Source organism: Meleagris gallopavo, chromosome 6, assembly GCF_905368555.1.
Source record: "Meleagris gallopavo chromosome 6, MGAL_WU_HG_1.1, whole genome shotgun sequence".
NCBI classification, from domain to species: Eukaryota; Metazoa; Chordata; class Aves; order Galliformes; family Phasianidae; genus Meleagris; species Meleagris gallopavo.
The window spans coordinates 9838665-9861625 of NC_139409.1; the positions used below are offsets into that span (position 1 = coordinate 9838665).

Consider the following 22961-nt stretch of genomic DNA (forward strand, 5'->3'; position numbering starts at 1 on the left):
TTATTTTGAAACATAAATATCTACAGTGCTTAGATTGTGTGTTGGGGAAGTTGGTTTGTAGCACAGTGCTACATTGGGGTGGAGCTGAGAACTTGAGATACTTGAGAAACTGAAGCTGAGAACTTGAGAACTTCAGCTCACTTCCATAAGGAGAGCTGGTTGGATTCCTGAAATTTGGGTTTCAGCATTTTAAATTCTCACACAGTGCAGCTGTATTTGTTAAAAGAAGCTATTCAGTGTGACCAAGTAACCTATTCTTTGCAAATTAAAAAATAAGCCTTAAAAGATGAGCATGAGCCTTCTGTAAAACTACCATCCTATTCTGAATCTTCTGAATCAAAAGCAAAACGCATCAGCAGAGATAGGAACACAATGTTAAACTCAAAATAGACTTTGGGCTGCTTTCCTTTCATTTTATGCATTATTCCTTAAGGTCTGACTCTGAATCTAGGACATTTTTACATATCTGTAGGTAACATTTAGAATTAATGGCAGCTTTTCATTTGAGTTGAATGGGATCTGCTGTATTTTATCAGATCTCAGTTGCAAGATAAGCAGTGTGTGCATGGAAATCTTCAGACCCTCCCGGGGCAAGTTGCTCATCTGATGGAGATCTGCATCACACCTTCCTGTAGTGCAGGGCAGAGGCATCCACCAGAGACAGAGCTAATTGATCAGATCACAATTACAGTTTTTGCCTCTAAAATTAGCACCTTATCTAAAATTATCTACACCTGGCACACTGTGCTGTTTTACATAAGGCAGCTACTTCCTATGTGTATTTTACTTCAGTCTTTGACAGAGATTCTTGCATTTTTTTCAGTATTTTCATTTTGATGAGTTCAGATGGTTGAAAGTATGATTCTTCATGAGTCCAGAAAAATCAGATTTTCTTTTTTTTTTTCTTTTTTCCTCTTTTAAACCTGTGTCAGCTTTCCTCCTCCTTCCTTCCTTTGCGAGACCTTTCAGACCACAGCACTGTGGTGCCAGTCGCAAGGTCTCAGTACGTACTACCACTGCTGCCTCCAAGAGGGCTTCTTAAGGACTGAGTTGGCTCTGTGCATTGCTCTGTGTCCATGTATATTAAGCTCTTTGGGACAGGGTTTGGCTTCATGTTGTGTCTTGTACAGCACCAAGCAAAAGAGCTGTGAGTTGTGCGACAGCTGTAGGCGAAAAGTTCACCATCTGATCCCTGCAAGTGCCAGCTCCTTCTGTATCTATTTTGCTCCCATGGTGATCCAGCTTTAGAACTGCTGCCTCCACACCCCTTGGATCAAAACGGACTTTTTTTCTTAAGTTTTAAGCTGTGTTACAAAGCACATGTATTAGATGCAGTTTTTGAATGGAAAGGCATGCTGAGGACTGACTAGTTGGAGAGAAAGTGGTGTTTTATTGGTGCTAGTTTTGAAAGAAAGATTTCGCTTTTGTTTATGTGAAGTCCCAATTAAGTTTAAAATTAGCTGTTTCACATTTTTGTGATTGGTATTTTGTTTTCTAATGGAGTACTTGCACATAGCTGGTTGCAATCCAATGATTATTCTCCACTGTTCTCCCCTAAAACTTTTCTTTGCTGTCAGACAGGTGGGCACATGTGTTACCTATGTACACACCTGCATTTAACCAGTTTATTTTGCTGGAGGCTCGTTTCTGGAGGTCAGCATGTTTACGTTTGCATTCAGTGGTGTTATGATGTAGAGGTTTCTTCAAGGATATAAGAAATAAGTGATATTTAAATTTCCTTCCAACCTAAGCCATTCTATATGTTATGATATGATACTTCTATGCTAATTTGAAGGAGGCTTCTTCCATCAGTTTTTAAGTGGAGAAAATGCTGACCTATGATTTGTGATACTGAACTATAAATTGAGCAGCAGTTTTAAGATTTATCAGTTGCAGTGTTTGGTGAGATGTGGAATGTAATATGAAGATGATCAGGCCAAACCTCTTCTTTCCATCCAACAGACTCTCCTTCTATATCACAGGGATTATTAGCACAGTTAAGTTGTATTTTGCAGTGGTTGTTTTAACCCCCAAGCTGATTAGGGATGATTAGCTTGTTTATGGGATTTTACTTCCTCTCCATGCTGTATTCTCAGCCATCTGAAAGTGTATTTGATTTGCTTCTCATGGTTGGCTACATAACAGCAATGTAGACACTGCAGTATACTTCCCAGTCTGTCAATATAGAGAACTGGGCAAGAGCGTAACAAACCAGTATTGCTTTGACTCCCCGTCTCCAAGGTAAGGCTAATCAGCTTTTGTTGAAAACAGCAATCGGGGATTACTTCATCTCTCTTCTTTGTTTCTTAACTTCATGGTGCCAGATGCTTCAGTGCATACAGTGCCAGGAAAAGACATGCATTCACTGGATTAATAGTGCCACTTTGCATGGAGATATTTCAGTATTTTTTCCCTGATCCAGTGGTGAGTCTGTGGGGGGTAGTTAGAACTCCCGACATCATCTTTCTGTCTTTAGGCAAGAGTTTAACTTTGTTTTTGTACCCAGTGTTTCATACATTGTGACTGTTTTTCACATTTCATTATTAAGGAACCATCTTCTGATTAAAATCCTGTGCTTTAAAAAGCCTCTTAGTTTAGCTGCTGGCTTTTGGCTGAAATGGAAGAGAGAGAGTTTCACCCAGATCCTGCTAATGCTGTTTTAAAGTCTTTGTGAATATCTGTTCCATGTATATTCTGCAAGTTTTAATCAAAGAAAGAAATTGAGGTGGGGGGCACTTTTCTAACAGCAGTTCTAGCCTTCCAAGTGAAAACATTCTCTGTGCGCTCTCCCACGAAAGTTGATAGCACTGTATTTAAAAACATTGAAAGCATAGCCCTTTTGGATCTGCAGGCTGCACAGCCTGAGCATTGACTAAGTATTCTACAAAAAGCCACTGGGGATTTATCGCTTCCCACTTATAGCTGGAGCAATTGGGCAGCATGTTTGTTTGGTGGTAGCACTTTCACTCCGGTTGAGAAAACAGATTGGATTTGAGACATGGGAGATTCTGAGCCTTGTGCTCCTGTTCACTTCTGCCACAGCCAGAATAGGCAGATTAAACCTCTTAGCTCATTAGAGTTGGTTTAAGGCTTTTTATTTTGTATTACATGCCTATCTGTTCAGAAGTGTGAGTGACAAATATCACAAAACACATTGCTTATATTCCAGAATTTTATTGGAACATATTTCTGCAATTGTGGAAGATGCTATGCAAAATACTTGGTTTCTTCAGCAAGGTGCGCTGAAGAAGAGGATGGCACTTGCTTAAAACTTGATTTATGGGGACAGTTATAGTATCAGTGCTATGTATTTTGAGAACTATTACAGAATTGTATAAATTGCAGAAGGTAGGAATTGCTGTGACTCAAACAGGGAAGTTATTAGTAAAACATTAAAATGGAAATTTGCTTAAAATCCAATAAAGTTAGCAAATATTGACAAAGGTAATTTGCACTTCAAAGATCTGGTTGTGTGCATTTGCATAAATATGTGTGCATATGCACACACACACACACACACACATAGTACATGGAACATGAGCATAAACAATTGGGTTTTTCTCCTTATTTCAGGCAGCATTAAAGCTTCAGCTCCATATCACTCAGCATACTAGTGGTATTTGCTTGCAGTTTTTGAAAGTGAAGTGATAGGTTTGAGTCTCTGCCTGTTGAAGCTCTCCTTGGAACATGGGGAACTTGGAAGACTCATTTGTGGTGTTTAATATTGCTTGAACAGGTTCTTATGTTGCATTTTGATTTCAGCAGAAATAGGGAGCATCTGCCCAGCACGACATAGAAGAATGTCTGTCTCCTAGGTCATGACTTGGCCTCGATCCTTACTGGTAGCAAGCACAAGATTCATATGTATTAGCTTGGATCACAGACTTACACAGAATTTTGCTCTTTCTCAGTTAATTTATTGTTACTTAGTAACTTTTTGACTGACTTCACTCTTACTGTGAGTTTTAACTTCTAAAGCATTGATAGTTCCTGTCAGCCATGTTACTAAAAACAAAATCTGAACTGATATAACTCATATTTTTTAACATAATTTAAATCAGACGTATTTTTCTTGCATTTGCTTCTTGTGTTAAATAATTATACTCTTTGTAAAGATGATTGTGATGGTAGTCACAGAGGAGTGGTGGTTGCTGGAGTTTGTTATCAAGCATGAAACAAAGTATACTAAGCTGGTAGTTTTGTCTTTGGATTTCAGTAAGACTTTGATACTATTTCTCACAGTATCCTTCTGGGCAGGATGTCCGGCATACAGCTAGACAAAACCACTGCGTGGTGGGTGAGCGATTAGCTGATTGGATACAAGCAGGGCTCCCCAGGATTCTGTATTATGGACACTGGTGTGGCCTCACCTTGAGTGCTCTATGCAGTTTTGGGCACCATAGTACAAAAAGGACATAAAACTGTTGCAGAGTGTCCAAAGGAGGGCTGCAAAGATGGTGAAGGATCCAGAGGGGAAGATGTATGAGGGGTGGCTGAGGTGCCTGGGTTTGTTGGGTGCAGAAAAGAGCAGGTTGAGGAGAGGCATCATGGAGGCAGCAGCTCCTCACCGGGCCCGGAGGGGCAGCGCTGAGCTCTGCTCTATGGGGACAGCGACAGGGCCTGAGGGAACAGCATGGAGCTGTCAGGGGAGGGGCAGCTGGGGGTGAGGGAAAGGCTGTGCCCCAGAGGGGTGGTGGACATGAAATGGGCTGCCCAGGGCAGCGGGCACGGCCCCAGTGCAGGAGCTCAGGGAGTATTTGTACAATGCTCTCAGACATAGGGTTTGATTTTTGGGTGGTCCTGTGTGGACTCAGGAGTTAGACTCTGATCTTTATGGTTCCCTTCCAACTTGGGATATTTTGTGATTCTGTGAAATTATAGAAGTTTTTGCTAGGAGATAGGTAAAGACAGGGTACCTGGAGAAAACAAAACTGGGGTAGAAATTGTGCAAGCCCTGTAACTGTAAGAGAACTAATGCTAGAAAAATATTTCCAGATATTTCCAATAGATTCCAAGTCAAGACACAGTCAGTTCATCGATGTGCTGATTGCGTGCAGTTGCAGTTCACTTCTCAGTGCTGAGTGGTTGATAAATATGTTCCTGGAATTCTGCTGAAAAAAAAAAAAATAGTGAAGTGTAATGATCTTAAAACAAGAGGGTTGCCTTTTTAGAGGGAAGATCGTTTTACATTGTTTGTTCCAAGTAAATACTTTGTGTTGGTCTAGAAACAACAAATTATACTGGGTTAAGGCCAGCATTTCACAACTGGATCTCATATATATACACATTTTAGGCTGTATATGTTTTGCTCACGACGTTCATCATAGTTGGTCATTGTAGATATCTCAAGAAAAGGAGAAAAAATCCCTAGTACTATATCTCTAGCTGTTGGGTTTTCATACATGTTGCATGAATTTCACATTCTTTATAAATGTGTTCCACACAGGAGCGTGTCAGAGATTCGCTGGAACATTTCCAGGCTCATTCTGAAATGTGCATCCTGTAGGAGATATTAGAGAGATGCAAGAAGTATCTCCGGGGGTTCAGATGGAGGGGGAAGTTTAGCAAAGACAAGGCCAAGCAGTGCACATGTTATTTTTGGGTCTGATAATTGTTGCTGTAGATTACTGTTCCATTTCTCCTGTAAGTCTCTACATCATAAAGATCATTTGGAATAAAGTAATGACAGCTTATAAACAACCTGAAACTTAGAATATATGTAATTTTGCATCTTCTGAAAGAGTATGTATTTCTTGATGCATTTTATAATTTAACACTCACAGTTAAGGACTTCTGTGCTCTCTGTGCAGGTATATGTCTCGAGTCCATGGTATGCATCCAAAAGAAACCACTCGTCAGCTGAGTTTAGCAGTCAAGGATGGTCTTATTGTTGAAACCTTGACGGTGGGGTGTAAAGGGTCAAAGGCTGGTATTGAACAAGAAGGATATTGGTTGCCAGGAGATGAGATTGTGAGTATAAAATCTTTGAGAAAATAAATCATGATTTCTGGTATCTTCACATAAATTTGATATAATTTCTATTTGAAGTTATTTACACATGCTATGTTGATGATTGTGACCAGGGAAGTAATGTGTTCTTAAACCTTTTAACCCTTTCTATTCCATAGGAGCTCTTTGTTCTCAAACGTGAATTTTCTGCTGTGAAACACTGTCAAAATCTTGCTCAGTCATGCCTAACATACATAGTGTTACCTCTTCTACATTTGCATAGGAAGATAGTAGATATAATGGTATTGGTATTACTTGAAATTTTCAGATGTCCAGGAATACTAATGATGATAGCTATTAAAATATATTAATACAAAAATTTTGGATCAGTATTGCCTTAATCTGAATCTTAGAAAGGAAAAACTAGTCCATTTCAAAAGTACTCAACTTCCAAAAATTCCAAAGAACCACAAGAAGTTATATATTTTGTTATGTATAAACTGACACTAAAAGCTATGTTTTACTGATAATCTGGAAACACTGGAGCATTCATTTAGGAAAGATTTTCTTAGTAAATTAGTTACAGGCATCCAGACACTGTTCCACTGGATATGCAAAATAAATATTTAAATCCAATTAAATAGGTTGAAAGCTATGTAAAGGGAAGAAAAACATGTTTTCTCTGTCCCTAAAGCTAAATTCTTATGTACTCACAGTGCTAACTGAGAATAGTCTAATAGACCAGGAACAGAAGTTGTGCTATTATGTTGCCTTGTTCAGAAGGCTTTTCTCTGCATTTACAAGACAATGGTTTCCTGACAAAAACACTTTAGCAAAGCTTTAAAATACTTGAACTAGAAATGGTTGTTTTGGAACATCAATTTCATTAAATAGTGGTAAAATGGGCAACATTTTCCAGACAGAGATAATGATTTAAACTTTGAAGGAAACCAGAAAAACTCTACAGGAAAATTAACACTAAAAGGTACTGAAATACTCATTGCAGCTGCATAATTGCAGCTGTTAGGGGAATAATATGCTATTTTTTCTTTAAAATTAAAAGAAATTGAACTATCAATAATAGAAAGCATTGTATTTCAAACTATCCCAATCTTACTAATTTGAAGTGTTGCAGTATGTATACGATATATGTTACGTCACTGTTAAACTTTTCATTCTAATTTGTTTAGAAATCCTCATGGGAGTTTCTAAAGGGTATTTAGTTTTGTTTCCACAGTTCCCCATGGGATCCAACATTCAGAAATTTCTGCTTAGCTATTTTAAATTTTTCTTATGTCATTTTTACATGTTTAGAAGTGATGTTAATTGTATAGACACTACATAACATAGTCTGATATTTGAAGTTATCACAAGTATTCAATGTGTTTGTTTCCTCTATTGCTGAGAAGAAAAAAGAAAAGAATCAAACTGCCTCACAATAGCCATTTCATAAAGGGTCATTCAAAAAAAAAAAAAAAAAAAACCAAAACCCTTCTTCTTCTTAACAACATTTATCTAAACAAAATAGTATGATAATCAGTATGTGAATTCCCAGTGAACCATTAGAATTAAATTATTATTTTATCTCAGAATGAAAAGAGTTCTCTTTGACATAGCTGAAGATACTACGTAGGTCTCAGTATGAATAGGGTTATGGTTAGAAGTACTGATTGCTAAGCACTGCTGCATTATGCTGTGCCCATATGTCTGACAGCCATCTCAGTTGTTCAGAACACCAGTGCACACTTGACTTAATGGGTTTTTTCATTAGTAGGAATCAGGTTCCAATTAGGGCCATGTTTCAACAGTACTCGGCTTCCAGCATCTCTGGATCCTAATACTGAAAATGCTGCAGACACCTGAAGCAAAATACATTGACTTGATATAAAGGAATTATTTGGGGGGTTTTTATTCAAAAATTTTTAATGAGTAACAACATTATCACTTGATATCAGATCCAGTATTTTCCATTCTCCAACAATTGGTGCAAAACTGTAAAGTTTGGTATGTTCCCTACATTGGACTGAATGTGAGACTGGATAGTGTTACATGTACCTTGTCTGCACTTGATCGAGATGCAATTTGTAGTTTTGTGTAATCCAGATCTGGTACTAATGACTGTTGAACCATGAGTTCAAGTTACATTTCAGTGAGGACAAACACGCAGGAGTCTTTTGAGAAATCCACCCTTAAGAGGTAGAACTCTGAAAGGGGGCTTTTAATGTTGGTATAGCAATTTCAGACTCAGCAAACTATGGCACTTACAGACAGATCCTTGACCCTATTGGCAAGCATTGTTTGACTGGTACTGCTAAAGCTTTGAAAGCTCATAAAGTGAAAGACTTGAGAACTGATCTACCACATCTGTGCAAAAAAATGCCGTTGCATTTCAACTTGTTTTCTGGCACCACACTGAAAGTCAATAAGGAACACCTGTTTCAAGGAGTCAGCAAAGGGAGACATTCTTCTCATCCCTCCTTTGATTTTTTTTTTTTTTAATCTGAATATTTACTTGAAGTTTCTTTGCATTTCTGAAGTTTTGGACCTGAATCCTATCAATTAAAATCTGTATTCAAATAAATAAATTACTTATTTGGTCTGCAGATACTGCTGAGCACCTGTATCTGTTATTCAAGTAGGTGCTTGACTGCAGGCTGACACAAGGCCTGAATCTACTGGTTTTAATGGTGACTGTAGATTGACTGCTAAATGGTAACAGTAATTAAAAATATATGGATTATGAAAATGCAGCTCTGTTTGGAAAAGATTAATTAGGTAGTTTGTGGTGTTTACTTTCTTGTTTCCAAACCCTTGTGCTATCCATACTTTGACATAACAACAGATAAATGCAGTAAGGACATGATGTCTGATTTGGTTTCACACAGCCCTCAGAGGAAGGTGTTAAAAAATTTATGCTTCTTTGCCATCGATGTTCTGTCAGAATGGTGGTTAAAAAAAAAAAAATATATATATACATATATACATATATGTATATATATATATATTTTTTTTTTGAAAATGAGGCAAAGTATTATGTCCTCAGATGTCATACAAAAGAACTAGCTGTTGTGCAAAGATAAAACAGTTTGTGAGCATCAAGAGGAGGCCTTTCCAAGAGAGACTGTCATCTGAAAATGAATGTTCTGAAAAACTGGAAAAAAAAAAAAAAAAAAGAATGATCAGATTAAACCAGCATAAATTTGTCCTCTTTTTCTCTGATGTGTATGGGGGAGAGATTTATATATGTGTTACTAAAAACTAATTTAATGTATGAAGCCAGTTGCCCAATATATTGTATTTCAGTAGATATTTATGGGTTGGTAGCTATGCAAGAACTTTGCTGCAAGTGTTTTACTTTTAAGACTTGTGCAGGTACTCATTTTATGTGCTCATTTACCATCTATACAGATGTTTTTCAAATGTTCAAAATGTGTTCTCATCTTACAGGCTTTCTCATCTTACAGATGATTAATGCATTTGACACAAAATAAATGAGAGAAGAAATTATTTTTCATTGTAACCCAGCATTTCAGTCAGTAATTTTGCATTTTCACTGTATGTCATTGTCATTATTATGCAATTCAACAAAATCTCTGCTGCTTCTTGCCTTGCAAGGGAAATGTCAGTCCTGAAATCTGGTAATGGACATTTACTTTTCCTTTCTAAAATCTTAATTTCTATTTCTCACAGTACTTTTGGAATTTGGAAGTGTTATTTATTCTCAATAAAAAAACAAATGATCTCTTTGCTCTTCAGGTTTAGAAAAAAATGAAAATAAGTGTTGTAGATGCAATAACTAGAAGGAAAGTGTGGTTCTTTATGAAAATAGTAATGAATGTCCTTACAGATTAATTTCTGGTTTAAAGTTTTGCCATTAATTTTGTGTACTTCTATCATGGTAAAATAGTGGTCAGTCTAATCTCAAAGAAATTAATTAAAGCACTATCTTTATGAGGTCTTAGATGTATTTCTTACAGTTAGTGTGCCTTACTCACTCTCATATTTTTGATTTTTCTACAGACAATGTGCATGGAGGTATTTTGAGCATTGATTGCTAATTCTTCTCATGATTAAAGTCATAAAATTGCAGTGGCCCAGGAAGAGGCATTACTATGAATGTATAGTTTCAATTTACATGTGTTCATAAGGCTAGATTATATTATGTTCTTCTAAAATGGAGATGTGTTAATAGCACAGATTTATTGTTTTCATTTGAAGGCAACATACTTCATAGTGTTGCTGTGGATTAAAGCTCGTAGTGACCAAATTCTCTAATGACACATGAAGGGCGAGGCTTCACACTTTATTAGGGTACTTTGAGCTATTTCTTCACTGCCAAAATAGATACAAGTTGAGAGGTCACTTTTTTATAGAAGTCTTTTTTTCCCCAAAGCAATCATGTAATTCATTGCTTATAGATAGAGCCTGAAACTCTTCTGGCTGGTTATGACTTTGGGCTGTAGTTGCAATCATTTGTGTGCATTTGTTGTTCTCCATATCTCTAATCGTTGTTTCTCCAATTCTTATATTGTAAACACTTTTTAGTTAGATGGACCGTGTCATTTGAAGGGGTAGTTTTCTTGCTTTCCTCTTTTAAGAAAACATTAGAAGAGTGTGATTTTTCCCTACACACCATGTATTTAAATCTTGCTAAATCATCCTGGCAATTTTCTGATATTTAGTATTTGAAAAGTACTGCTACTTGCTCATAGTAACTTCAGATACTTTCAAGTCCCAAGCCTGCCTAAATTAACCATCTCTTCACTGTGCTTTATCATCATTTTAGCCTTTATGTGGCCCACTGCCAGCACTGTGAATTTATTAACCCTACTAACCTCAGGTAAACTCCCAGTGCTTACTGTGATTTGATGTGCTGCAGCTTTATTTTCATGAGGCTCAGTCTATACAAAAGATGTATTTTGGTTGTTATGTTTCTGCTAATCTAATTTGCTTTAGTTCGAACTGGGTTTCTTTCTTGTTATACTTAATTGCATTGGTAACTGTATTTTTTTCCATGCCAGGGCATTGCTGATATCCAGCAGTGTTTTGATCTGCCAGTGCCATCTTGAGTCTCTCTATAAGTATTGAGATATCTTCTCTGGATATAAAATGCACTTTAAATTTAAAAAGAAAACATAACAACCACATAGCTACCAGTTATTGCTAGCAAGCTGGGGGCTACTGACTTACTAAGTTGAGAAATGGTTTTAATGTGCATCCCATTCATTTCAGTTAGAATCATAAAATCATAGAATGGCCTGGGTTGAAAAGGACCACATTCATCATCTAGTTTCAACCCCCCTGCTGTGTGCAGGGTCACCGACCACCAGACCAGGCTGCCCAGAGCCACATCCAGCCTGGCCTTGAAAGCCTCCAGGGATGGGGGCATCCACAACCTCATTGGGCAACCTGTTCCAGTGTGTTACCAGTAGAATAATATAAAATAGCAGTAGAGACTGCCAGCATTTTCATCATGAATGCTCTTCCTACTGGAGAGCATTAAGAGGAAGAACATGTTGTACCAAATGAAGAAAAGATTTCTTCAGAGTTTAAAAAAAAAAAAAAAAAACATCTGTATTGCCTTGAATTTGAAGTCCTATGTGAATTTACCAATCCAGAGCCAAATACAGCCCAAACAATGATAGTTGTTCCTGTCGTGTTGTAACAAATCAGACATTTTCCAGTCTTGAACTTTCCAGAAAGATTTTTCATTATTATGAAATTATCGGTGTTCTTTACATTTGATGATTCGCTAATGCAGAGTTAATGAACATTCTTTTGGGAGAGAAAATTTCAGACTAGCTTCTATCTCTAATTTCGCACCTCAGATTAGGTACGAGGAGGCTTTGAGGCTCAGGGTGCCTATCAGTTCACTCTCACAAAGGCACTCATGGGACATGCATATCTGGAATTGACTCTTTCTTTGCTATCTTATCTTTGCATCCTCTGAAGTCTCATCTTTTAGAGGTCATTTTGCCAAAAGAATACCACTGTACCAGTCACTGCACACTAAAAGAAATGGATTTTTCTAGTAAATAATTATCATAAATTGCACTAGTGTAGACATCTACTTATTACTGAGCCAAAAATAAGTGTCCACTAGTGTAATACCTTGCTGTGGATTTAGGAAAAACAAATCTTATCAAGTCATCAAATTAAAGCATAGACTGAGCAAATTAGAAATTAGAACTCCCCCCTCATGGTTGAGAAGTGTTTTACTGTTGCTGTGTTGAACCCAAGACCCTCTTTGTCTTCACATTAAGGCTATTGACATGTAGCTCATGAGGATGGCCTTGCTGTCTCAGCAGCAGCCTTCCTTTCTCAATATGTGTTAAGAATCATTAACAATTCTGTACATTCATTTTCCAAATTTTTCTCTTCCTGTATGTTCAGGAATATTTCTTCCCTCCACTTCAGCCCTCCTTTATTTTTCATCCCCTAAAAAGGAAGTACCTGTACCTTCTGAAAATCGGTACAAAAGCTCACATTGGAAGATCTTCACACTACCAATGATGACACTAGAAGAATCCACCTCATTGCATACCTAAGAGGTGATGCTTCTTTTAAACTAGTAAAACAACTTCATCAGGATCTTCATTCGCCTGGCCCAGCTTTGCCAACATGACTTAAAAATTTGGTCAATCAGTGCTCTTTTCTTCTTGAACGTTCTCACTCACTGTTCTGTGGTTGTGATACTGGCATTGTTCACAGTTTTCACATGTTTCTGCTCTCTTAAGTGGTCTGTAGGAGAATGATAATTTACTTTCAGGTTTCAAATAGATTAGTCAACGTGATCTGTATAAAGTTTCCAACACGGGACTCAAATTATGTTAATGTTTTAGATGACTTAGACCAGCCCATCTTGAGTTTGTTCTGAAAATATACATCTTGTGTTTTTCCACATTTTTTGTGCCAGCTCTGACCTGGTAGCATTGTTTTTATTCAGTTTGTGAGTTCAAAATGCTGTGCATCTCTGACAGTTATTTTGATTCTCTTACTGTGATGTCATGCTGGTCTCTGAATGAAATTTTATTGAAGCTAATGAGCTTATTCACATTTCATTCACAATAAAAGCAGACCTCAGTCCTTTTCTATCACTGGCAACTGAAACAATACCAGCCACACCCATGGCACAAAAAGTGAAAAGAAATTTAAGCAAGAGTGATTTAAGGGAGATTTAAGCAAGGAGTGTAGGAATTTATGCTGTTGGTTCAGATGAAAAGATGAGAATATTGTTTGAGAGAATTGTGTGTGCAGAAATATCAACATAGAGAAACACTACAAAATCCCATGCAGAAGTTATGGCCAGAGTAGCAATGTAAACATTAACTAAGGAGAGAAGAGGGAGAGACCTTTTATGCACAGTGGTTCTTGGAAAGAGACTTGGAACTACAAGAAGAGAGGTGCGTTTTTTTTCTTTTTTTTTTTTTTCTGATCTAGATTCATTCTGTGTCTCAAGGAACAAAACTTCCTCATACATGATATGGAAATAAAAGGCACTGCACCTAATAAATATTTCACTCCATCACTGGTGTATCTCCCTAATGAGAATAGCTTACAAACTTTCTCTTGGCTCAATCTGAGTAAAAAATTATGATATTGACAGTGGAAGTGAATGCAGTTTCTGAGGAAATAAGTTGCAAGTTTCTGTTAATCTTAAAGTCACTTGGAACATGAAGGAGGATAAAAATCATTTTCATTTGAAATGACATTCTATTTCTAATAACGTGAAGGAGAATGCTCATATTGTCTCACCTGAAATAATGTATACTACTGCTACCCAAATGTGATCTTCTTGGGAGGGAAACTGAGATTTATTTGCTGCTTCAGGAACACAGCTCCTAGGCTGAAAAGATGAACACACAGATTTTAGCAGTCATTTTGGCTGCTGGCACACTACTATGCTTGCTGAAAAAACTTCACTTCTTCCTTAGCTCTGGGAGTTGAAGACTGACTCTGCACTTTGGAGCCCATCACCTCAAATGGGCCAGAACGTAAATATAAGGTAGATGAGGGAGTGAAAATCTGCCTGTCCTGGTAAACATCCAGAGATGACTTTGGTGGTTTCTGCTAGAAACAGAAGACTTCTAAGACAAACTGGCAATAACTTAATTAGACAAATGGGCTTGCAGATGAAGCTCAATGAAAGAAAGTCTACTGAGAGGCTGTGGAATTCACTGCAGAAGCTGAGTCTTCTTGCATGTTTGACTCAGAACTGGAAGCAGTTGTCAGTGAAGAAGATGAACTGAATTATCACAAGCCTCTGAATACATCTTTATTCAATACATATTATAGAGAAGGAGGTTTTGATCTGTCTCCTGGCTGATGATTTTCTGTTCTTTCTAGGATAAAACTGATTTCTAAAATGAGAAAAATTAGAAGTAATGGAACAAATCTGTTGTTGACTGATACTATGAAAATCTATATAAAATGAACCAAGACATATAAATAAAGTACTTGAAATTAAGGAAGATGCCTAGATAGTTGTGAGGATATATGAGCTCATTATTGCTTTGGATTTCTTTTTGTGATGAACTATGAGTAATGAATGCCCTCAAAGTATCCTACGAAGTCAGGTTGTGGAAATCCATTTTTAAGATGAAGTTCAGGTCATCAAAGGAAAGGATCTATAAAAAGGCAAGTGATTTGCAATGGACAGATTATCCTGTCTCTTAAAATCACAGATCAATGTAGCTACCTGCTGGAGCAGTTTCTTAGAAAAGGAAGGAGAAGATTAAGTGAAAGAATTTTCATAAAGGAATTCTAGTTGCTGAAGTCTTTTTGGCTTTGAAGAAGAGATGGATGCTTGTTTACTTGCAGAACACTTTTGATGAGCAAAAAAAACCCTCAAGCAAAACGTGAGTCAATGTATCTAGTAAGTACATATATACAAGAAAACTACTGAGGCGAAAATGAGCTTATTTTGATGCTGAATTTACTCTATTTTGATGCTATTATTTACTCTATATTACTGTATTATTAAATGTAAGACATGGGAACTTTAAGAAAAGTAAGAACATAAGAAACTTTATCGTTGTAAAGCAATCATCCTGATCAAATATGGATTCTGTAGGGAAGTACTTTATTAAACGGCTCCCTTGCTGTTTACCTGCTGCAAAGATGGTAAGTCCTCTGAGCCATTGAACAATTAATTGTGCCTTCTTCAGTGCTGAGCCTAACCCATCGTGATGAAGAAAAATAAAAGCAAATTCAGTGGGCTACTGAATGGAACTTTGCAGGAAGATTCTTGCTCACTAAGAAAGAGATGGAACCAGAGATGCTTGGTGTGAAGAGAAGGCTGATCGAAAGGCCCACAGAGGGCTGCCCTCACAGCAGGCTAGGGCCTGTGCCAAAAAAACGTGCAGTAGTGAAAAAAAAACTGGAAATGGTGCTCTGTGGCACATGGTGTTTGCTAGACCCAGGTAGTATGTGTGCACATTAATCTCTCAGTGAAAATCAATACATCTACCATGAACGTTTCTTACTCGGTGCTGTACCAGTGAAATACAGCCTGCTTAAAAAAGAGACAACTGTGCACATACTGGGTGCATACCTGGTAGTCTGAAAAAAAAAAAGAGCCAGGATCTGCTCTGTCCAACTGAATAAACAGCCACATTTCATAAAACTTTTGTTTCAGAGTAGTCACTTGGAAGTTCAGCAGTAGTGCAAAAGCTAGATAGATGGGAGACTCTTAAGAGTTGAACAGAGTTTAGCATTTCTACAGTACTTAAAGGCTCTTGTCTGAGCCTGTTTCAGACAGCCTTTAGTATAGATTCTGATACTTATGCTTTGAGAAAATATTGATGAACAAATCAATATTAAGTGTGCAGTAGCTGTTTAGAGCAAATATGTGAGTAAGAATCATTTCCTTCAGGTTTTGTCTTGGAGAACAGGAGCACATGTTCTACAACATTGTAGGAGTTGCACCCCTCCTCCCCCGTGCTTTGTTACTTTTGTGAATGATGAAGACTGAAGAATGCACTGCAGAGTTTTAACAATTATCTATAGCAAAGCTCATGTCTAAGCAAGAAGCTTGGATGGAAACAGATGCTACCTGAAAAAGGCAGAAAGGAACTGATTGATTAAAAATGGAAAATTTGTTTAGAAATGTATAGCTATCACTTTGAGCTTTTTCTCATTTAAAGAGAAAGCCAGTAAACAGACCTTGAAGAGCAGAATCCTGAATTTTAACAGCTTCTCTCTTACCTGAAGGAATCAAGCAATTCAGTGGGCCAAGCTGAAAGAACTCTGGTGTTAAACTGATGGAGGTGGAGAGGAGGGAAAGAAGTGTTCTTTTTGGCTATTCCTGAATCTTAAAATACCCATGAAGAAACTGAATCCAGAACACATGGCTCAGGAATGACATCTTTAAATTGAACACAGCCCTATTAGGTGTCAGTGAAATGGTAATCAGAGAAACGATGGGAACTCATTCATTGAGATCTTGTCCAGTTTTCTGAAGGGTTATGAAATACGAAAGATTCCACTAAATTTTGGGTTGGTGATTTGAAAATGTCTTGAAATAAATATAGCATATAAATGCTATTATTTTAAAGTAGTCTTTATTTTGTAAACAAATTTTTTCTGCCGCTGTGGACCTACTTGCCATTCTAGATTATTGTGACAGACTGAAAGTGTTGTTATGATACAGTGTGGGTGAAATAGCATGGTGTATCTGCTAATGCTCTTCCTTTAGACTAAATGTAAAAGCTGTTGTGAGTTCTCTATTCACGAGAAGGCAACTGGAGCTAGAGAGGCTCTTTAAAGCACAGACACTGCATAGAGCTGACCATGGATTTGTGCACAGGTGGATCTGACTGAAAATCCTGTGATCTGAAAGGAGCTGTGTGTGTGTGTGGGTGTGAATGGGAGTTCTAGAGAAGCAGCACAGCAGTGCATAGGTAAGCAGCAAAGAAACTCTGGAGAAGCCCTTGAAACAGAACGCCTAGGAAAACAAAAAGTCCAAAGAGTACAATGGGACAAAATGCCATAAAGGAGAAGGCTGGGAAGCATGAGCTCCATGGAAAATGCTCTCCTTCATTTGCGTCATATTGAATTTAGGACAACAGAACTGTATGTATGTTATTCATAAATAAACATGATTGCGCCAAAGAAATAACTGACTTTAAATTGTTTTTCTATCTATGTGACCCTTTTTATTTTTTTTTAGCTTGCTGGTTGGGTCCAAAGGATAGCCATGATTTGGATGGCTTGGGAAATCTGGTTCAACTGTGTGAAACCAGCAAATCCCCATAGAGGGGAGTTTTGTGAATAGAGTTTTGCCTTTTTCCCCCCTCCCTTTTCCTCTCTTCCACCTGATAGTAGAGTGACTTTTTACCGAGTTTCTGGGCTACCATTAAGGGACTTGGAGAAAACAGATTAACAGGTAAGAAATGAGTTATGTTAATGGAATGTACATTTTAAAAAGGCAAAGTGGTCCTTTTAGACAAAGTCTAAGTAAAGCGGTTATAATGTTTTCATGTGCAATGACTGCATATAAATTATAGGAAAATAAAAAGTTACTGTTTGTTTTTATATCTCTTTTTTGGTGCAGTAATTATGGTATTGGTAAGGTATGGAAGTGGCCTAATTGTTGTAGTTGTGACCTCTAAATTATTGTTAATGTTACTGTCAGTATGTGCTTCACATCTCCTCCTTAATGGTATGCAAATTGTACAGCAGATTGTCACATTCTCCAACATACAGATTCCCTATTTCAATTACAACGAAGTAAATCTCCATTACTAATGAGTAAGCATTTCTTTTCCATGTACATTTGCATTATAATGGACATTTTCTTTATGCACTAAAATTATTCTTTCCTTGACAACAACTTTATATTTCATTTTACAGTAAAGGCTACGACATGGTGATTCATTCTTTTCTGTTGGGTTTATCTCTTTTTGAAGTGTCGAATGTTCTAGGTAGCCTGACATTTTCTGTCCTATGTTATTTTTCTGTTCTTCCAGAATAAATATGTGTATGTTCTTTAAGACAACCTACTTAATAGAAATCATGAAAAAGTAAGCTTATGTGTCAGTCATAAGTTAAGCCATATTTCAGAATTGTTGCTTTGTTTCATTCATGTTGCTGAGAAATCTCGACTGCTATCTATGTCAGTGCAAAGTGACCTTTGTGATATAATGTTTGACCGATTTGAATATAAAGAACAAGTGACCACAAGTGACCCATATTGCTACAAGATTCCACTCTGCTTAACAGAGCGTAGCTCTTTGGCTATTAAATAAAATCCCCCAAACAGACATTTGCTGCCCTGCTAATGCATATATCTACAAATGCAACGGGCAGCTGAATAAAACAAAGGGGAAAGGCCTCCTGTTCCATCTGAGCTATGTGGCTCTGCTGCCAGCCCTGCTCCCTCCCAAGAGCTGTGGGCAGTCCCTGGGTACCACCGGACTTGGGCAGCCGGCTCCAGCCAATGGAGGATTCCCTTGGTGACTCAGGGGCTTCCCTTGCCCTCCATCAGGGAGCGAGAATATTAGCAAGCTAAATCCCTATGGTGGAGATCCTACCTTCATTCTGGATGGCCCCAGGAACACGTCCCCTCTTGTAAAACTGTGAGGACTGTGAGTTTTGTTGATAAAGTGGGAATTTCATCTTTGATTTCATTGGGGTCTGTGCAGTAAATCACTTTACAGGAGCCAACACAGCTTTCTGTATCATTGATTAATAATCATTAATATTCTTGAACATTTCTAAGTTTCCCTGGTGTTGGGTATATATATGGGGAAGAAGATGGGTGTTGGGTTCTTTTAATCATATAAGTACCTGGGATGTTGTGAAGAGACAGAATGTGGTTAAAACATTAAGTATCATTCCAGAAATGCAGGAAGAAATTTATACAGCCAGATGTTAGAAGTAACATTGATTTCCTGGTCACTGTGCATGAATTCTTTCTAGCCTTGTGTATATCCTGATAATCGGACGGATTACAGTATAGATACAAAGTTTGTTTTGTTTTTATTTTGAAAGGCCTACGGTATGCAGCCTTTTTCCCAGACAGCAGCAAAAAACAAGGTGAACAATTTTTGCACTATGTGGTTTTGAATTCTGTCATATTTTCTATTACGTTTCTGTCTTCCATTAGGATAGCTTAGTTTGCTATATTAACCACCACCATCATCCATATCACTTCCAATTCTGAGTTTAGTCTGCATTATGTATGTATCTAGTTTGATGATTTTTCTCTCTCCTGGGGGCTGGAAGTGGTTACTCACACGTTACAGTTCAAGATGTTGTTACAATGGTTGCCCTTTAATCAGTCATTTTTGGAGTGGCTGATGACACCTGGTGGTGTATATCGTAAATGCAGACTTAACCGCGTTTGCAGCTGGCGGAGGATGTTGACCTGTCCTACCCCGAGCACTGGCAGGCAGTTTGAGCTCTATAAATGAATCTGGTCTCCTGCACGAAAAAATCTCCTGGGAGCACATTCTCCTCCCATTCAAACACATGCAAATCGAGAGAAGCAGTAACATTTCACTGCTGCTGGAGCAAAATTACTGCCTCTGACCTTGCTATTGAAGTCAATAGTATAGCTTCTCACAAGGGCTATGTACCTTTTTTATTTTCTTTATTAACTTTATGGATATGTTGCATAAATGAATGTTTTATATATACTTATGCACTAAATATACTGCATTAAACTAAAAATCTCTGTGAAAAACCTAGTGATGCCTATTTAGAACTAATGATATTTTCAAAACTTTCAATTGGGACTACTCAAGAAAGCTTCTTCTGGTGTTTTATTTAACATCATGGTTTCTGGCTCGAGCGCATGGTTTTTCGTGCCAGCACATAAGTTTCCCTGTGTTTATTAAATTCCACATCTCTTTGCCAGCATATTTCCTAACAATGGAATATCTGGAATATACCAATAAGTAACGAGTGTGAATAAAAAGGAAAAATCCTGGAATCCTTATTCTGCAGTGAAATTCCTCAGTAGCCAGAATCTCTTGGGCTCTTCTCCATTTGATTTTTCTCTGGATAAAACTTCAGTCAAACCTTTCTTGCTTAATTGGCCCTTTATCACTTATTTATTTATTTATCTTGCAGTTCCATAAAGAAGTATTACATTAAATATTGAATATCCTTATTTTTGCCAATCTGCAGAGAAACCACATGCCTCTACAATGCAGTATCTTTAGTTATTTCTAAAATATTGCAAAGAAAGGACTCTCAAAGTGTTCTGCCACTGGATTTTGTTGAAGGGGAAAGATTTGGTGAAATGAGAATACATTCTTTATAGCTAAATTAAGTGGTATTGTTTTGCCATTCTGAGATATGCAGAATTGATACATAAAATTAAATAAGAAACAAAACCAGTAGTAAGTCAAGTTTCACTGTTAATCTGAACAACAAAGGAGGATGAAGTTCTGAGTCAGAAATTGGTTAAGGATCTTTTTTTGATGTTTTATTGGTTTGTTTCTCCTAAACTTACTGCTCCAACATCCATGGGTATAAATATAGCGTAGGCAATTGGGGTTGTCCTGAAATGTCTCATATTTGTAGAGGACTCTGGTCAGATGAGTTATGTACAGGATACAGCTGCTTCAGCCTAAGGGACTGGAGGTGCCACTCTGTAGCACTTCTTACCCCACACCATGAAGGAGACCTAAGGACCTGAGGGGCTCTGCTTCCCAGGCATGGGAAGAGAATTGGACAAAAGCCTGGGTTCAGGCCAGCGGTGGGAGTTGCAAACTCCACCTTTACAATGTGACATTAAAAAAGCTTGATCCAATTTTTATCAAGATAACTTCTTGAAGAATAGGAGTAATTTTTTCAGACATCTGAACCCACTGAAAAGTGATATTTGGACATTAAAAGGCATTGGGAGTTTAATCTAAGATATGACAGTTATTTTGTCTTCAAAGTGTAAGGAAAAGTATGGCATTTCTGATAACAAACATTTGATGGTGGCCACTGGCAGTTCTGTCTGGTTTTAGTGCTAGAGATTCCTAGAGCAAAATTCTGCCTCCAAATTACAAGCATGCTACTCTCAATTACTTCATCAAAGCTTATGCACATGTTTCAAAGGTCAGAATTTGGCCACTGGGACTGAATATTCAAGAAAGAGTGTATTAAAGACATCTGTATATCAACATCCTGTCTTCTGTAGGACATTTCAGGAGTAAGTGCTATTGGGCACTGCAAATGAAACAGTTTCTATTTTTTGAATTGTATTGAGATTGCTTAGCAAAAACATTTCTTGCAATTTTAGGTTCATGATTTCATGTATTCTTTGTAACTTAACACTGAAAAGTTGTCAGTTTAAAGAGAGTAAAGACTGGAAGGGGCCACCCTTCAGAATATTACAGTTGAAAATATACTGTAACAATCAAACAAGGGGACATAGTCTGAGGAAATAGGTATGCTTAATTGAAGTGCACAGCCTTTTGTTTGTAGTCTAATACAGAGAGGTCGACAGCAGTGTTGTACACGAAGGTAGAAAACAAACCCAAAACTTTTCATTGTGGACAGAGCTCATATTTGAAATTATGTTACCGATCAGATACTTGAAAAAGTTAAAACTTGGCATTCACATGCTGTTTTAAGTTAGCACATATTAAATTGCTGAAGATCTTTAAGCATGTAGGTTTTCCCCTGTTTTTTAAACATTATACACTTCTTAAACTGTTTATAATGTCTAATTGCTGCTGGATTTCAAGACATATATCAATTTTGTTCTTAGTTCCTGAAGATTTTGACAGAATATCATACCAAAATATTTTGTATTTTTTGTAGGACTGGGAAACAGAAAATCATGACTGGTATTGTTTTGAATGCCATTTGCCTGGAGAGGTGTTGATATGTGACCTGTGTTTTCGTGTGTATCATTCCAAGTGTTTGTCTGATGAGTTCAGGCTTAGAGACAGCAGTAGTCACTGGCAGTGCCCAGTTTGCAGGGTGAGTACCTATGAGCTTTCATGTGCTGATTAGAGGGTTGGTATTCATGAATAGTTTCATTAAGGTGTCCAGATGGTTTGGCCAGGTTAATGGATAAAGAACTGAATATTTTAACAATGGTACATACCTAGAGCATCTGTACAGAGATACTAAATTATGGTGCATGTAGCAGATGGTTATTTTTGAAGACTCCAGCAAGTTTTACTTATACATTTGACAGCACACAGTATACTGTGTGAGAATGTGTGTACGTATGTATGCAATGTATGAATGCAGTATATTGTGGAAATCTTCAACATGAGTAAGTAGATCGCTGTATCAGATGCTGCTGTTTTTACTTAACCTCATTTTAATGAATCATAATGTAATTTTTTTTTTGTATTTTGATTGCATTCTTAATACTTTGTTAGAATCATATTTTACATTATAAAGCCACAATCATGTTGCTGACAACTGCAGTATCTAAAACCAAAGGGTGAAATTCTGCCTTTCATTTACTCCTGAGCATTTATTGGCATGAAAAAGTCAATATGGATTTCACCCATCACATCTATATCTATACTGCTTTTTCTTCACAGTTGTTTCTCTTATGAATATAGTAGGGTGACAGCAGTTATTTCTTACGTACGTTAGAAGAACAAGCAGGTATGTAGTCTACATGTTGTTAGAAGAGTAGACATATGTCATGGAAGTGCTTGCTGGTACCCAGCCTTGCATCAGCCAGATGTTTTTCCTAACTGTTGTCATCTCCGCATGGCCTACCACAGTGCACCGCATTTCTAGGCTTCCTTCAACAGGGAAGAAAGCACATGAGTGAGTAAGACAAAATCGTTGATATAAAAGGCATAAAGATCTGCCAGTTGCCCTCTACCTTGGGTTCCTGGAGGGAGAGGAAGCTCCTTGCAAAAGGCTGAGTCTGGCTGTAGGGCAGAGGACTGATCTTCAGATGATTAGGGGTTGGTGCTTCTTAAGCACAGAGGAGTGTTGTGTTTTGTTTTCTTTTTAACATATGGATTGTTTTGTTTCAAAACAATACTTTCTGACTGCTGCTACCTTAAAACCAGTTGAAAAAACCTGACACCTTC

General features: G+C 37.5%; 1 protein-coding gene across 7 annotated transcripts in view; it reads left to right on the forward strand.

Annotated features, from left to right (window-relative positions):
- ZMYND11 (zinc finger MYND-type containing 11) overlaps nt 1–22961 on the forward strand; it is a 102748-nt gene that overhangs the window by 53120 nt on the left and 26667 nt on the right. For 4 of the 7 annotated variants that reach the window (XM_010712398.4, XM_003206970.5, XM_085227040.1 and 1 more), the window contains 3 exons: nt 5811–5970; nt 18943–18987; nt 21715–21876. In XM_010712398.4, the coding sequence (XP_010710700.1) occupies nt 5811–5970; nt 18943–18987; nt 21715–21876 (367 nt within the window). The remainder of the gene's footprint in view (nt 1–5810; nt 5971–18942; nt 18988–21714; nt 21877–22961) is intronic. The other 3 variants (XM_085227042.1, XM_085227041.1, XM_085227043.1) reach the window with 3 other exon arrangements.